Source organism: Schistocerca americana, chromosome X (genome assembly GCF_021461395.2).
Source record: "Schistocerca americana isolate TAMUIC-IGC-003095 chromosome X, iqSchAmer2.1, whole genome shotgun sequence".
Lineage (NCBI taxonomy): Eukaryota > Metazoa > Arthropoda > Insecta > Orthoptera > Acrididae > Schistocerca > Schistocerca americana.
In genome coordinates, this window is record NC_060130.1 from 557,943,964 (window position 1) to 557,961,480 (window position 17,517).

General features: G+C 40.4%; 1 protein-coding gene across 2 annotated transcripts in view; it reads left to right on the forward strand.

Annotated features, from left to right (window-relative positions):
• Positions 1 to 17,517, forward strand: part of LOC124554888 (chloride channel protein 2) — a 532,144-nt gene that overhangs the window by 331,804 nt on the left and 182,823 nt on the right. For both annotated transcript variants that reach the window (XM_047128564.1, XM_047128563.1), the window contains exon 5: positions 7,491 to 7,647. In XM_047128564.1, coding sequence (XP_046984520.1) covers positions 7,491 to 7,647 — 157 coding nt within the window. The remainder of the gene's footprint in view (positions 1 to 7,490; positions 7,648 to 17,517) is intronic.

Below are 17,517 nucleotides of genomic sequence, written 5' to 3' on the forward strand. Positions count from 1 at the left end.
CAACATTTGGAGAACATCTTTGCGAAGAGAGGCTGGCACCATGACCCGTGGAGATGCGCCATCCGTGGCCAGAAGAACAACACCATCACGAACAGACAGACGAAGGCGCAAGGCATGGTAGTTGCGAAGGGGATCCGATGCCCGGCCCTTGGTCCTGTCCGGCCAACCCCGTTGAATAAAACCAATCACCTGATGCAGGACCGGGTCCCGCGCAGTAGCTGACGCGACCTGCGAACCTGTAAGCATAAAACCCTCGACCGCACAACGTTCTGCCTCATCAATGTGGAAACAGAGTAGTTCATCTCGATCGAAAACCAGGTCGGGGCCCATCGGCAAATGCGACAACGCGTCAGTGTTGGCGTGCTGGGCCGTGGGGCGATAGTGAATCTCATAGTGAAAACGAGACAAGTATAAGGCCCAACGTTGCAGGCGGTGAGCTGCCTTATCCGGAAGCGACGCCGATGGGCTGAACGGAGAGACCAGCGGCTTGTGGTCGGTGATGAGGTGAAACTTAGAACCATACAAAAAAATGCTGAACTTTTTTAGAGCATAAATGATAGCGAGCGCCTCCTTTTCGATTTGAGAATAACGCCGTTGCGCATCATTGAGGGTCTTGGAAGCATAGGCGATGGGTCGTTCCGACCCATCCTAATACCGATGGGTGAGAACAGCCCCTAGGCCATACTGGGACACGTCAGTCGCCAGAACCAAGTGCTGACCCGGACGGAATGTGGCAAGACAAGGCGCCGACTGCAAATGAGCCTTCAGGCGGACAAAAGCCTGCTCACACTCGTCGGACCAATGGAAAGGAACGTTTTTGCATAACAGCTGATGCAGAGGATGAGCTCCCGCTGCCGCGGATGGAATGAATTTGTGATAATAAGCAATCTTGCCTATAAACGCCTGAAGTTCTTTTACCGTAGACGGCCAGGGTAGAGCGGTAATGGCTGCAACATGCTGACGTAGAGGACATATACCCTCACGGGACAAGTGGAAACCAAGATACATGATGGAGGGTTGGAAGAACTGTGACTTGGCCAGATTGCACTTCAACCCATCCGAATGCAGAACCCAAAACAGTGAACGCAAATTGCGAAGGTGCTCCTCAGTGGAGGCCCCCATGACAACAATGTCATCCAGATAGTTTATGCAGCCGGGAACGGAAGCCGTGAGCTGTTCCAAAAACCACTGAAAAATGGCCGGCGTGCTAGTGACGCCAAACGGTAACCGCTGGTACTGATACAACCCACAAGGAGTGTTGATGAAGAGAAATTCCTTGGAAGACGCATCCAACGGCAACTGATGGTACGCCTCCGATAAGTCAAGTTTGGAAAAGAACTGGCCTCCAGCGAGCTTGGTAAATAACTCCTCAGGACGGGGAAGAGGATAAGTGTCAATGAGGCTCTGAGCATTGACAGTGGCTTTAAAATCACCACACAATCGCAGACTCTCGTTTGGTTTAGAAACCACCACGATTGGCGATGCCCATTCGCTGGAGGTAACAGGAAGGAGAATCCCTGAAGCTGTTAACCTGTTTATCTTAGCCTTGACAGGTGCACGCAACACCACCGGAATAGGGCGTGCCCGGAAAAACGTAGGGCGAGCTGTAGGTTTAAGAGTAATGTGGGCTTCAAAATCCTTGGCACGACCCAGACCAGCAGAGAACACGGATGAGAATTCAGAACACAATCCATCCAGCTGTTGATACTGAATATCCTCAGATATGAGGTGCACATCATCATCAATGGAGAACCTGAACAAATGGAAAGCATCATAACCGAACAGGTTTTCAGTGCCCGCATGATCCACCACATAAAACGTGAGGGGCCGAACAACAGACTTGTAGGCAGTGGAAGGATCAAACTGGCCAACGATAGGAATTTTCTGTTTATTATAAGTTCTCAGATTTCGCGTAACTGGAGACAAGGGAGGGGAGCCCAACTCCAAATACATGCGAGAATTAATGAGAGTTACTGCAGAGCCAGTGTCCACTTGCATGCAAATGTCTTTATTCAGAACACGGACAGTAACAAACAACTTATTTGTTTGAGAAAGCACCCAGTTAACATCCATGTCCGATGCCTCGTCCTCGTCGACAGGAACTTTAGGGGACTGACACACAGAAGCAATGTGGCCTTTTTTCCTGCATGAATTACACGTGGCCCAACGTTTTGGGCACGCGGCCCTGTCATGCTGTACGAAACAACGTGGACAAGAAGGAAGTGCGGAGCGAACCTGCTTCTGTGGTTGCTGTTTTCGCTGCGAGCATGGCGGCCCAACGCGACGTTGTTGACACGAGTGAACCGCCGCCACATCGTCAGTCCCCTGGGAAACAGGCAAATTGTCAGTGTCGAAAGTGGTCTGTATAGCACCTGCATCACACCATGCGTCTATTTGCGTACCAGCAGTGTGAGACACTTCAAAAGATTGAGCGATGCTTAGAACTTCAGACAATGATGGGTTTGGCAGTTGTAAGGCATGTTGCCGAACTTCTTTATCGAGAGCAAGCCGTAGAATAGCATCCCTAACCATTGAATCAGCATAAGACTCATGATGAGTGTCCGTGACAAACTGACATTTCCTACTCAGACCGTGTAGTTCCGCCGCCCAAGCCCGGTAAGATTGATGGGACTGTTTACGACACCGGTAGAACGCCATGCGGCGGCAATGACATGGGTGTTTTTTCGGTAATAGTTAGACAGTAAGTCACACATTTCTTGGAAGGACAGAGAGGCAGGTTCCCGCAGTGGGGCTAACTGAGATAGCAGCTGATAGATCCGTGAGGAAATCCAAGATAGAAATAACGACTTACACATAGGAGCATCGACAACGCCGAAAGCCAAGAAGTGTTGCCACAAATGCTTCTCATAATCCTCTCAGTCTTCAGCGGCCTTGTCATAAGGAGGGAACGGAGGCAGAGAAGAGGAAGACAGACGATGAGTAAGCGGTGTCGACAACACCTGAATAGCAGCTGTCAGCTGTGTTTGCTGTTCAATGAGCGCTTGCATAAGCTGTTCCATGTCTGCCCCGACACCAACACACAAATCCACAACGCAGGAACAAAAAGTTGCCAAAAAGTGTTATAACCTTTAATCACTAATAAATTGCGTGGATATACAAACGTAGAAACAATAGCTGGTTACATGCTACCAATTCCGTATCGGTCATTTGACTGCCGTGCCGTGACATGCGGCCGGTGCCGTTCGTAGCTAGGTGGCGCTCCCACACTCAGCCGAGTTGCGGAGCGCCTCTATCGCTGTTAGCGCGTACTGATGTGGCGGCACTCTTAAATGTCGTGGCACTGTCACAACAATACTGTCAATTGATCTAACAAAAATTTCAGTCCAATATAAATTTCAATCCTATCCAAATGCCACCCACACAATTTCAATAATACTGAACTTCTCAGAGACCTCTCCTTATCCTAACCCCTATTGCAACATTATTTTGCCAACAACCCTTATGACCAAAAGCAACAAAGCCATTGTTGAACCTTCTTCCTCTCCCTGTTCGTACCTCATCCAACTATGGTCCTTACCCATTCCCATCCAGTCACTTCCCCAGTTTCTTCTGAGAATTCCTTATCTGCAACTTGGTCTTACCCTCTTTTCTTAGGTACCTTTCCCAAAACACAAGCCTTTTGGCAGAGAAAAATGCAGCCAACTACAGCCTTAAGGAAGACACTGATCTGAACATCCTCTCTGCATACTAAGTCTCCATCACTGTTGTAATGGTCCACGGAAGATGACTCCCAACTGCCTGACTCTTCCACGTACAAGCCCTATCAGAATAATTCCCTCCCAGAAGACCAGCATGAAAACCAATCCCCACTCAAATTTTTAGGCTCATCCCAGAAACTCTCACTTGAATCTATCTCCCTCCTCACAATAGTTACATCCAACAAACCCACCAACTACATGCTTCCCAAAATGCATAAACTGTAGCTGGCTACTATACTCAAACAGAAAAATTTCAACTCTTACTGACCAACACCTTCAACCCATTGCCCCAAGCATAGCTTCCCATACCAGACTCACAAACACAGAAATGACTTTGTCCACTGAAAGTTAAATTGTTTCAGTTGGTAGGCCACATAATGTTCTTCTTCAAACTTCTTCATTATTCAACATTTTTACCCCTCTGTTGGGGCCATCAGGACCATTCAGATGTTCACAGTTGGCTTAGACATTGAATACTGCTGAAGAAGTTTGAATAGGAACATGACATAGCATAACAACACAGAAGTTTTTATCTTCTATGATGATGGCTAATAAAGCCTACTTGTCAATGCTGATGCCACCTCCCTTCACAACATTCCCCATGCCAGTGACATTTTCATAATCAGACACTACCACTCCCAATCCCCTATTCACTCCAAATCCACTGCTACATTCCTTACACATCTGAAAAAAACTACATCCTTCCCCACAGCTACTTCTTTTAGGGAAAGATGTACAGATAAATTTGCAGGACAGCCAGCCATGGGTACCCACATGGCACCTCTTACACTAGCCTATTTATAGGTCTTCTAGAGGAAATCTTTCTGGCCCTCTAATATCCTTAACCCCTCATCTGGTTCAGGTTCAGTGATGATATCTTCATGATGTGGCCGAGGCCTATGACACTTTATCCTTCTTCCTTCTCAGCCCCAACACCGTCCTCCTATCCACTTCATGTTGGCCTCTTCAGTCCAGTGTGCCCATGTTTTGGATGTTGGCTTCTACCTGCACTGTAACACAGTAGCAACCTTTATCCATATCAAGCCCACTAACCATAAACAGTTCGCATTTTTATAGGAATTATCCCTTCAACTCTAAAAAATGTCTCCCACTTGGGCTGGCCACCCAGGGATAGCACATCTGCAGTGATGAGCTGAAGGTCTTGCTAAGGGCTACACAGGCTAGCATTACCCTTGATACTAGAAACTCTGTGTCATATCCGCACATGCCCATAATCCACCAACCATCCCTATGAAATTTGTGAAAAGGAGCAGCTCCCTTCTTATACACCTGGAAAGGAGCAGCTCCCTTCTTGTCCAGTATCACCTCAGACTGGAACAATTCAGCTACATCTTTTTCTAGTTCATTGACTATGTACTGTCAAGCTTGGAAATGAGGAACATCTTACCCAGAATCCTTCCCATCTATCCCAAAGTGGTACTCTGGCATCCCAATCTAAGAAATATCCTCACCCATCCTTACGCCACACCCACTCCCAACCCCTTGTCACATGAGTCACACCCCTTGGAAGACCCAGGTGCAAGACTGATTCTATGCACACAACTAGCAAATCCTATTCAAGTCCCATCACAGACATATCCTACACTGTCAGAGGTGAGGCTATTGGTGACAGCAGTCACATTACATACCAACTTTTGTGCAGCCGTTTATGTGGGAATGATCCCCAATCAACTCTCCAACCGAATGTATGGTCACTGCAAAATTGTGACCAAGATCAGAACAGACAATTGATCACCCACTGACATAAAATGCAGCTGAGCACTACATGCTCAACTTCAGTGGCTGCTGCATGGCCGATACCAAAAGTATTCTTATCCCCCCTCCTCCCGTCCCCACAAGCCAGAATCTCTGAATTACAACACATCTTTGAGTACAACAATCTTCTTGGCCTCAGTCTCCACTAGCCCCTGTCCCTCACCCACCTTCACATCACTTCTGTGGCCAAGACTTCCACTTCATACACTCTTCACTTGCACCTCTCTCCCGATCCACTCTGCCTCATTGTGTGCCACACACAACTCCCTCTGCCTGTGCTAGGGCTTATCACTGGCGTAACATTCATATTCCATCTGCTTGCTACCTCTCCTTCATAGTCACCAGCTACCCTTACCTCCAACATTTATTACTCCTGTCCATCTCCCTTCTCTGCCACACACCCCAACTGATACAACCACTCATCTCAGCCAAGCTGTTATGTTGGTGCAATGTGACTAAGGCAATGTAGCCATGTGTATACCAGGTGTACATGTATGAAATGCAGATATTTTTGTCTAAAAAAATGTTAAATCCAGAAGAATGATGAATAATGCTTTATTCAAAGAATGCTCCATCATTTGATGTACAATTTTCCAAACTTTTGGGCAATTTGTGAATACCACACCAGTAAAAATGTCCCCTTTTGCTGCAAACCATTGAGCGAGTCATTTTTTCACATCTTCATATGAATCAAACTAGTGCTCAGCAAGTGCATGACCCATCAATGCAGCCAACTGGTAATTGGAAGGAGCCAAGAGTGGTGAGTAAGCCGCCTGGGGTACAACTTTCCGTCTGAGTGCTTCCAACGTGCCGCGAACCGATTTTGCCGTATGTGAAGGAGCATTGTCATGAAGAAAAATGACTTTGTGCTGCCTCTTTCGGTATTGTGACCTTTTTCCAAGCAGCAAATGGTTCATTTTGGTCAATTGTTGATGGTAACATTTATTATTAACCATTTTCCCAGATTTTAACAGCTCATACTAGACCACACCCTCTTGTCCCACCAGACACAGGGAATTATCTTTCTGCCAAAGCGATTTGCTCTTATGGTTGATGTGGATGGTATGCCTTGGTCTACCAATGATTTTTTGCGCTTGAGATTCTCAAAATAAATCCACTTTTCATCCCCTGTAACTATATAACGCAAAAATGACTTCCTTTTGTACCAAGTGACCAAAATCTCACATGTGGTTTCACACTTTTCCATTTGCCTGTCATTCAATTTATGTGGTACCTATCTATCGGTCTTGAAGCCAATTGGAAATAGCTTGTTGACTAACACTCAATTGCTTTGTGAGTTGTTTTTGTGTTTGCAAATTATCATCGTTCAACAATTCTTCCAGTTCCACATCTTTGTATTTTTTTGCAGTTTTCCACTTTCCTTGTCTGCAACATTAAAGTCACCATTTTTTAAATGCTGAAACCATTGTTCACACATATCATGTGATGGGGCATGTTCACCATAAGATTCTCAAAGTGATCGGTATGATTCAGCAGCAGTTTTCTTCTAATGAAAACAAAAAATTAAGGCTGTCCGTGAATGCTCTTTCTTCAGTATAAATTTCAACATAGTGAACACAACACTACACACACACTTTTCCAATTTATCACTTGTGCGTGTCTGATACTTGTTGATGACACAAAAAAATGGTGCAGTGTCAAATCTTTACAGCACAAACTGCACTGGTGCGACACCTGTTATCTGAAATCCATATTTTGTACTTGCACACCTGGTATAAGTATTCTGTAATAGTTAACTCTGGAGAAGGACATTGTCTAAAAGCTTAGCAATGTTTATGGTCTTGTTTATTCGCCTGTCAACCATTCAATGTCTCAGCTATATGGCGAGTTGTCACCTTTACTCCTTCCATTATTTATTAGTATCCATATCATTTAGTGTTTTTCTCTGTGTAACAAACACCTGAAATTTGTCCTCACATTAAAATATGTTTAAATTAAAACTATATGCTAACAAAGACATTTGATTTCACACAGGGTCCTTTTGTACACATAGCAAGTATTACTGCTCAGCTGTTATCGAAGCTGGTGACATCATTCCAGGGTATTTATGAAAATGAATCACGCAACTGTGAGATGTTGGCAGCAGCTTGTGCTGTTGGTGTTGCTAGCTGTTTTGCTGCCCCCATTGGTGGTAAGTTCTCAGAAATGATTCATAAATTATGTGTCTAATAACAGAAGTCTGTATAAAACTGTGAAAAGTGGGAAATATTCTTTGCAAAATGCTCCCATTCTAATTACAGATGATATAATAAATGATGATCAGAGCATGCAGAATTACTAGTCTGCATAACCATCCAGATTCCCTTGCTTGTGGAATCATCTTACTCTGGAACCACTGTTCAACACTTTAAGAAAATAACTGGTGAATACAAAAGCTCATGTGTGCTGAATTTTATCAGTTTGCTTGTTTGTTGCTCACTGCTTCATATCTGTGATGCATGAGGAATTTCCTTTCCTGCCAAGTGTAGATATTTGACTTGACCTTCATTTTTTCTCTGTTCTTAGCATGTAATATTAGTCTGTTATGCACTTTTTTCACTATATTTGGAGAAGAATACCTTGTATCCATATACTCTGTAGTAACACTCTGGGAGTTGTTTGTGATGGTATACTCTCTGAGAAACACTGAGTCCGAGATGATAAAACAGTATTGAAAACAAGAAATTTTGTTCCCTCCATTATAGCAAATTCAGTTGGTAACATTTGATTCTTCATTACATTTCCAAAGTACTTGTTTTTCGTACATTTGGGCATTTGGCAGATGTGGATGTAATTTGCATATTAGCTAAGTACCTGGTATTGTTGTGGTTCATGTTCTTTTTACTATTCTTGTTGTGTGTTATTGCTTTTCATCAAAGCATAAGTGCTTTAAATTGTTTATGTGTTCTTCATTTGAAGAGTTATGATAACATAATCCATAGATTAAAGTAAATTTCTACTGTGATAACCTACAAACAACATTTTAAACAGATCATGTGACAGATCATTAATCAATGATTTTGTGCACATGTTAGTTCCTTGCCTTTACTGATACTTTATTTCACTTGCAAATACTGTTGTAAAGTCAGAGCTATGAACTGAATATTTTGAAATATTTTTATACAATACCTGCTTCTTCTCATATGTTAAAATTGAGCCTCATTCCTTCTTCACGAGAAGAACTCTTCCCCATCTCTATCTCTGTTTATCTGCAGTTATTCCATTTTTTCTCTGTTCCATTTAGATGTTTCCTGAATTATTTTGTACTTGCATCCTAATATTTTTGAATATATTTACTTATTTAACATTATGTTTCTAGCGATTCTTTGAAAACTGACCACTTTTAGAATTTATGGTTACTTTTAGTGTGTAATACCTCAGATGTGATTTCTGCATTTAATTCCAAACTTATTAATACTTCCTCTTACATTGTTTAGTTATTTCCTCAAGCTTTTATGTTTAGTTCTGTTTATTATTTGCCCTCTCAGTTTCCCTCATTGTTTCGACAATCATTACTGTATCTGCATGGATTTGTACTGCAAACAGTATGAATCTCTTCATAGACCATCTTATGAGAGGAAAGGAAATGAAACAATGCCCTACACCAAAAGTACATCTAATTATTTGCTGTCTTACAGTGGAAAGTCCAGGTTTGAACATAAACAATTATGAAAAGGATAGATTGCTACACTCCATAAAGATGACACAATGAGCTGCAGACAGACTCAACAAAAGAACATACTGAGCTTTCAGCCAAAGACTTCTTCAGAAAAAAAGGAAAATACACATTCACACAAGCAGGTACACCTCACCCACACGTGATCACTATCTCTGGCCACTCTGCTAAGACTGAAACTATCGCATTGAAGGAAAGCAACAATCCTCATTGGGGCAGGGAAGGAGTAGCATTGTATGGGTTGTTGGAGAGAAGAGCACTGTCTGGTGGAGCATTCAGGGACTAGAAGGCAATAGGACAAGCCTGCCAGGGGAGCATTGGGAGGCTGTTGCGGAGAGGGCGGGAGGAAATGGGGACTAGCTGACAACTATTTCTTGGATCTTTATCTTCAGGTAGCTAGTGTGGAACACAGTGCATAAAAATTATTCTGTAAGCTATTATAGAACACCTTTCACGTTAACTGTTTGATTCTGATGTGTTTTGTGATTCCGTCTTGAATAAACCAGTGACTCATTCATATCACAGAAATTATGGTGGTTTGTTCTGATCAACTTGCAGTTTTTGTTTAGATACTGTGTTGTTAAAGAATAAATTAGCATAGTATTTCTGATAGCTTCTTTGCAGCCAGTAATTCATTTCTCATTATTATCATACAATAGATTTGACATAGATGGTCACTCTTAAAATTAAACACTGGTTTCCAAACAGCTGTATTTATATTCTTTCACATAATTGATGATGTACAAAAATAACATTTTCAGTACACATGGAGCGAGGTGGCACAGTGGTTAGACACTGGACTCGCATTCGGGAGGACAACGGTTCAATCCCGCATCCGTCCATCCTGATTTAGGTTTCCCGTGATTTCCCTAAATCACATCAGGAAAATGCCGGGATGGTTCCTTTGAAAGGGCATGGCTGACTTCCTTCCCCATCCTTCCTTAATCCGATGAGACCGATGACCTCGCTGTCTGGTCTCCTTTCCAAAACAACCCAACCCCTCATATCAACAGTTAGTTACTTTTTAAATACACACATTTTTGACAGTATTCAGTTCACAAGATAAAAATTACACTCCATATTACATGCAAGCAAGTCACAGACTTGCCCTGCCACCTCTGTCCCCAAATACTACTACACTCACACAGTAACCAAAGATAGCATGACTCAGTGCAATGAGTCAGCAATCAATATTTACAGAATTTTTAAGTTTGCATTTGCCAAAAAATATTATATTCAAGACACAAAAATATTTTATAGTAGTAATTCAATTAAACAAGCTTGTGTATAATTTTGTAATGAAGTTTTGGTATCTAAATAATGTTAAATGCTTAAATATCTGCCAGTTACTAACAGACGAAGGAGATATAATTTTGTAGGATACTTAACATTTTTAAAAGTTTGAAAATAAAAAAATGCATTTCCAATATATTATAGAAAATTTAAGAAATAGAAATAAATGTCAAATTAATGATCCCAAACAACATAGAAATCCCAAAGGTCCCCATAAGCTACCACATGGCTGTAATTAAACTGACAGTGTTCTGTTTCCTGCAGTGTGAGCTGTATACATTGTAGGATGCTGAAACATTGTAGGTATGTTCATTAACTGGTGCATTAGTGGAGTATTCTAAAAAAATAATAGTTCCACTTTCTGCCAGTAGGTGAAAATATGGTACTGTAAGCAGTCACATTGTGGTGTGGGGGCAGAAAAAAGGAAGGAATGATCAAACACATGACAATGGTAGTTCTGGCATGTTTATTAGAATATAGTCACAAGTTACATGTGTTCAATATGGTCTCCCAACCCAGCAGTATGCTGCATCCCTAACATGGCATGGTCGACAGTTGCTCGCAGCATAATCAGTCTAATTGGTGTGATATATTCTCATATGCTATCATTCAGATCAGGAAGAGTCCAGATACATCCCTGATACACAAGATCTTTCAAATATCACCACAACCAGAAGTGATTGCCTAGAGATGATGTGGTTGTTATTGATGGTTTCTCAAAGCAAATCTTTCACCTAGCAGATGTCCGTACCCGGTAGTTGAGTGGTCAGCGCAACAGAATGTCAATCCTAAGGGGCCCGGGTTCGATTCCCGGCTGGGTCGGAGATTTTCTCTGCTTAGGGACTGGATGTTGTGTTGTCCTAATCATCATCATTTCATCCCCATCGACATGCAAGTCGCCAAAGTGGCGTCAAATTGGATGACTTGCATCCGGCGAATGGTCTACCCGACTGGAGGCCCTAGTCACATGACATTTACTTGGCAAATGTCGGCCCATCTTGCATGAAAATAGTTCTACGGACATAGCTGAATTCTTGTGAAGCTGGAATCATTTGTTGCAAATGAGGTTCTTATAAAGTGCAGATGTCATTGTACACCTAACAAGCCTATGAGGTATCTTATCCTCAAAGAAAAACATACCGAGAATGGAGGAGTTTATTCACAAAGGCTGAGTGCAATGAATGTTCCTGCACACTTATGTGGTGGAGCAGAACCCCATAGGCAAGAGTTCTGCACTTTCACGACACCATGCAAAATGAGATGCACCTTGTCTCTTCAAAGAATAATCCACTGGCCACATGTCATCCATTACCATGCATGGCAAAAGGTGAAGGGCAAAGTCACAGCATTGTAGCCTATTTTGAGGCTTCATTTGGTGCACATTCTGAATCTTGTAGGGATATCAGTGTAAAATGCACCACAAAGTATTTTGTGCTGTTGACCAGGGGAGATACAATCCCCATGACACTGCTTGAGCGCTGCTGCAGAATTTGAGGCATTACTGCACAGTTGGCTATAGCTGCAGCAATTTTATTAACTTTGTCATGGGAATGGGCTGCCTCCCTCTCCCTTATGCGCCCCTAATTCACCTGTTTCTTCAAATTTTTTGATCATATTCTCTAGCCTCTTCACAGCTGGTTCTGCCAGTGATAGGTTCTGTCAGTGGTATTACTGAAATGCAGCACTGCTATTGCTGCCATTTTGTTAAAACAACTTTACCAGCAGTGCACGGCCTTGCTTCTCAATATCCATTCCATTTCATACGGAAAACTTCAACCTTCTTAACTCTTTACAGCTACCGTCACTTCACAAAAGAAATCAACACATGTCGCCAAGTGAAAAACAGCATACTGACATCGAAACAGGAAACAGTTCACATTTCGACTGCTTACAGCCCCACATCTTCTCCTGGTGACAGAAAGTGAAACTATTATTTTTTTCAGCATACTGTGCAAGCACACCAATTAAAGAACATATCTATGCTGTTTCAATTTCCTGTGATGTATACAGCACACACTGTAGCACTCAGAACACCATCAGTTTAATTATGACTGCCTGGTACATAAGATACACGATTTTCAGAGAAACATTCTCAGAATATGAATGGAGGTGACACTATGGTACAGATTTGTTCCAACTATCACATACTCAACAGCATATTTATCTATGCAGCAGGTATTGCATAGTTGTTGTCTGCAGTTTCAAAGCTATATTCATAAAATAACATCTAGCAACTGTTTGTTGTAGTAGTGTGTTAACATCAGTGTTAATAAAATTAAGTAGAGGCTTGTTTAATGATGTTAATACATGCATTGTTTAATCACAAAAGGGAAAGTGGTTTGTACTTTTGTTAGTGACATTAAAAGATGGTAACATATAGGACTGATTATTTTATTTGCATCATCTATATTGGATCAGTTCAGCTGGCTACTAAGTGGTGGAATAATAATTTAAGGTGTTGACAGAAAGTACCCAGTGAGTTTTTGGGGCTACATATTCAAAATAATTCATATTCTCTCTTTGATGTGGTTAATGAACTTGCAAATCAAAGTACAATGATCACAGGTCATTCTGATCTCCCTTTTCTTTGTATAGGTGTCTTCGTAAATTTATGTTATGCAGTCAAAAAACAAACTGGTAATCTTGTAAGTTGGTCACTATATTTTCTGATATGAGTCCTAACATCTACCGTATAAATAAGTCCACCTCTCAATGATTGTCCCTTTACTATTACAGTTAATATTCTTAATTTTACTGTCCCAAGCAATAGTCTATTCTTAGCAGTCTATTTTCTTCCACAGTTGTGGTCATCCCTGTCTCTGGAGACAGCAGGGGCTTTGAAATATTGGATCAGAATACTTATTTGTTTCTCTTCCTTCTGTGTGCTCATCACAGTATACATGTTCACTCATTGTCACATTCCCAGGAGTCACTTGTACTCACAATTCTTCATTGTTACAAACGGGTTTTATGGTGAAAGGGGAATTGGGATATGGCATAACTTTCATTTAGATTCTGAAGTGATTCAGATTATTTTTGTGAGACAAATAGCAGTCTGGAGTGTAATCCATTGTTGTCTGCAGCAAATCACCCAGACCGATGTGACAGAACTATTAGTGGTACATTGTAATGTCCAATCCTTGGCCATCTGTTACAAAGAACTGAGCCTTACTTTCCATCAACTAATCTGTCTCACAAATCTCTTGTCTGAAACATTACTCTGCATCTGTTCATCTTATGAGCCATACATTTCTTATAACTGTTAGAAAAGATAAACCAGATGGGGGACATCAGCACCTATTCAGAATTTCTTACAAAAGTTTCCAAAATAAAATTTACCAGTGACTAGAAGGACTAGAGCTATGAGATTTTCAGTGGGAATGGTGATGAAGGGTCGCAGCTAATGAATGGGATTTGTATCAGTCACATACAGCAGTGAAAGAGTGAAGATAATGTTTGGTGCATAGTGTGTTTTGGTGATGCATCAAGATTCAAGATGCAAAAGTTAATTGAGCAGCAATATGCAATTTAATTTGGCATTAAACAAAAAAAAAATGTATTGTGTTGTATTTTATTGATCCAGGCAATCATAGTATTGTACAGTTGCTCATATGATATTGGACAGGTCAAGAGAGCATATTTACAAGTAATTTTTACAAATTGATTTTTACATTATTTTGTAGTGAGGAAATTATCTATTTTAAACAAAACAGTCAATACAAATCATAGAACTGTATGGTTGTACATACGATATTGGACACATCAAGAGAACATATTTGCAAGTTATTTTTAATAAATTGATTTTACATTATTTTGTAATGATGAAATTATCTATCTTTAACAAAACAGTAAATACAAATGTTGTATAGTAAAATACAAGCAGCCAGTACAAATGTAATAGTAAAATAATCCAGTATATTTCATAGACATGCACAGTATATAATAATCCAGTATATTTCATGGACATGCACAGTATATAATTTTCAGATCTAATTGAACATTTATTATAAAACTGTTTACAATTTTAACCCCTTTCAAAAAAATTATCAACTGCATAAAAGCATTGGTCCAAGAGATTTTTTTTAAATTTATGTGTGAAGGTGCTTGGGTTCTTTGTTGCTTTGATTTCATTTGGTAAATTATTATACATTTGTATCCCAACATTTAAAACACTTTTTTGGTAGCTGGCAGTTCTGGACTGAATCATATATAGGTCAGATTGCTGCCTTGTTGCGCAGTTATGAATATCTCCATTGAATTTTAATGTGTAGTCATTGTTTAACAGGTATGACTTAAAAAATGAGACGATATTATAAATGTAAGCAGAGGGCAGAGTCATAATGCCATTTGTTTTGAAATGTTGTCTGCGTGATTCGTTATGTCTTAGGTTACATATTATGCGTATTGCCTTTTTTTGCATTTTGAAAATATATCTATCCCCAGGTGAGTTCCCCCAAAATATGATAAGCATAATATACATGTATGAGAACAGATTTTGTGACTGATTTTTTGAGTATCCTTAACATGTAACACACAGTTAATACCTTTTTGAGATATTATTTGTGTGTGTCTCCCACTTAAGATTTTCTTCAAGCCATATGCCAAGAAACTAGGCAGAGTCCACACGCATAAGCTCTTGGTTATTTAGAATCACATTGCCCATTTCTTGTTTTGGGGATGAGAGTCTGAAGTTGATGTACATTGTTTTCTGTATATTTATAATCAGTTTGTTCTCGTTGAACCATATGCTGAGTGACTATACAAGCGGTTTAATTTTTTGGTTGTGGTCCTCTGTATCAGTACCTGTTATTAGTATACTCGTGTCATCGGCAAATAGTGTGGTATGTCCTGTAGCAAGCTTTGTACTTATGTCATCAGTGTAAAGCAGAAACAGTATGGGTCCCAGGATTGAGCCTTGTGGCACACCATATCTAATAGGCATTGTGTCAGAGGAGTGGACAGTACATTGATGGGTGGTTGTATTCTTTTTTTCCAAATTAATTTCAACTCTTTGTAGTCTGTTTGACAGGTAAGATTCTAACCATTTGTTTGCAATTCCTCTTATACCTTTATTTGCTAGCTTCTTAAGAAGTATGGTATGGTAATTAGGCTCTGAGAGGGTGGACCTGGATCAAGAAGCTTCCAGTCAAGAATTCATGAGTGGCACAAGATGTTCTGGCAGGACCAAGGAAACATAAACGACAATGAATGCCTAAAGCATCTCAAATGCATGAACATGTGGATAAATTGCAGAAAGTTTTGAATAGGGATCAATGCCAGAGCATAAGAATGATAGCAGAAGATTTCGATGTTCCAAAATTGAATGTTTATTGCATTTTGAGAGACAAATTAGGGATAAGAAAAGTTAATGCAAAGAAAGCCCCAAAAGTGCTGATAGATGAACAGAAGGAAATCTGTGTGCTGAAGTGTCATGAGCCATTGGAATGCTATGGAAGTAACACTGATTTTTTGGACAGAGTAATGACAGGCACCAAGATATAGATTTTTGAGTACAATCCTGAATCAAAAAGACTAAGCCAGCTTAAATACCATTCAATGGGAAAGAAGTACAATCAAACCTAGCCCTAAGAAAGAAATACATGGCCACCATGTGATTCTCTACCAGTCAGGCTTGGCTGAATACTTATATGATGTATGTAAGTCAAGTTTCTGTAAACACCAAAGCATGAACATGGTATTTTTTTCTTTTTTTGGGTGGGGAGGGGTGGGGGGTGGGGAGGTGAATCAGTCTTCTGACTGGTTTGATGTGGCCCAACACAAGTTCATCTCTTGTGCTAACCTCTTCGTCTCACAGTAACACTTACACCATATATCCACAGTTATTTATTGGATCTATTCCCATCTCTGTCTTTTCCTGCAGTTTTTACCCTCTAGATCTCATTCTAGCACAATGGAAGTTATTTTCTGATGTCTTAACAAATCTCCTATAATTCTGGTTCCTTCTTCTTGTCAGTGTTTTCTATGTCTACATCTACATCACTGCTCTGAAATTAATAATTAAGTGCTTGGCAGAGGGCTCATCAAACCACCTTCAATCTTTGAAGCTATTCCTCTACTGTTCTACTCTCAAACAGCAAATCAGGAAAAAAATGCTTAAATCTTTCCATGGGAGCTCTGATGTCCCTTATTTTATTTTTGTAATCATTTCTCCCTATGTAAGTGGACACCACCAAAATATTTTCACATTTGGAGGAGAAAGTTTGTGACTGAAATTTTGTCAAATCATCTTACTGCAATGAAAAACACCTTTGTTTTAATGACTGCTATCCCAACTCACATATCACATCAGTGACACCCTCTCTCCTATTTCATGATATTACAAAATGAACTGCTCTTCTGTGAACTTTTTTGGTTTCCTCAAATAATGCTGTCTGATACATTTCCCATACTGCACAACAATATTCCAGAAGATGATGGACAAGCCTAGTGCAGGTAGTATGTTCTTTTATTTGCTGGCTATGTGCAGAGCCTACTCATTCATTATTTTTCCATTCCACTTAATTTTCATCATTCTTCTATAGCACCACATCACAGATGCATCAGTTCTCTTCCCGTCCAGTTTCCCCACAAGCCATGATTCAGTGCCATGCACTGCTGTGCTCCAGACATACATTCTCAGAAATTTCTTCCTCAAATTAAGGCCTAAGTTTGATATTAGTAGACATCTTCTGTCTCTGCTGATCTGCTTTTTACATCCTTGCTTAATCTGTCTTGTGTTATTTTGCTTCCAAAGGAGCAGAATTCAAGTTTTGGTGTTAAGTTTATCAGTAATCTCAATTCTGCTACTTCTCATTACTTTTGCATTTTTTAAATTTGTGGTTTATCAGTAATCTCAATTCTGCTACTTCTCATTACTTTTGATTTTTTTAAAATTTATCATTAATCTTTATTCTCTACTCATTTTACTGTTCATTCGAATAAAAAGGTCCTGTAGTACCTCTTCACTTCCACTGATCGCAATATCATAAGTGAATCTTCTCATTCGCTACACTTCAACTTGAATTGTAAATTCATTCTTTTATTTTTGTCATT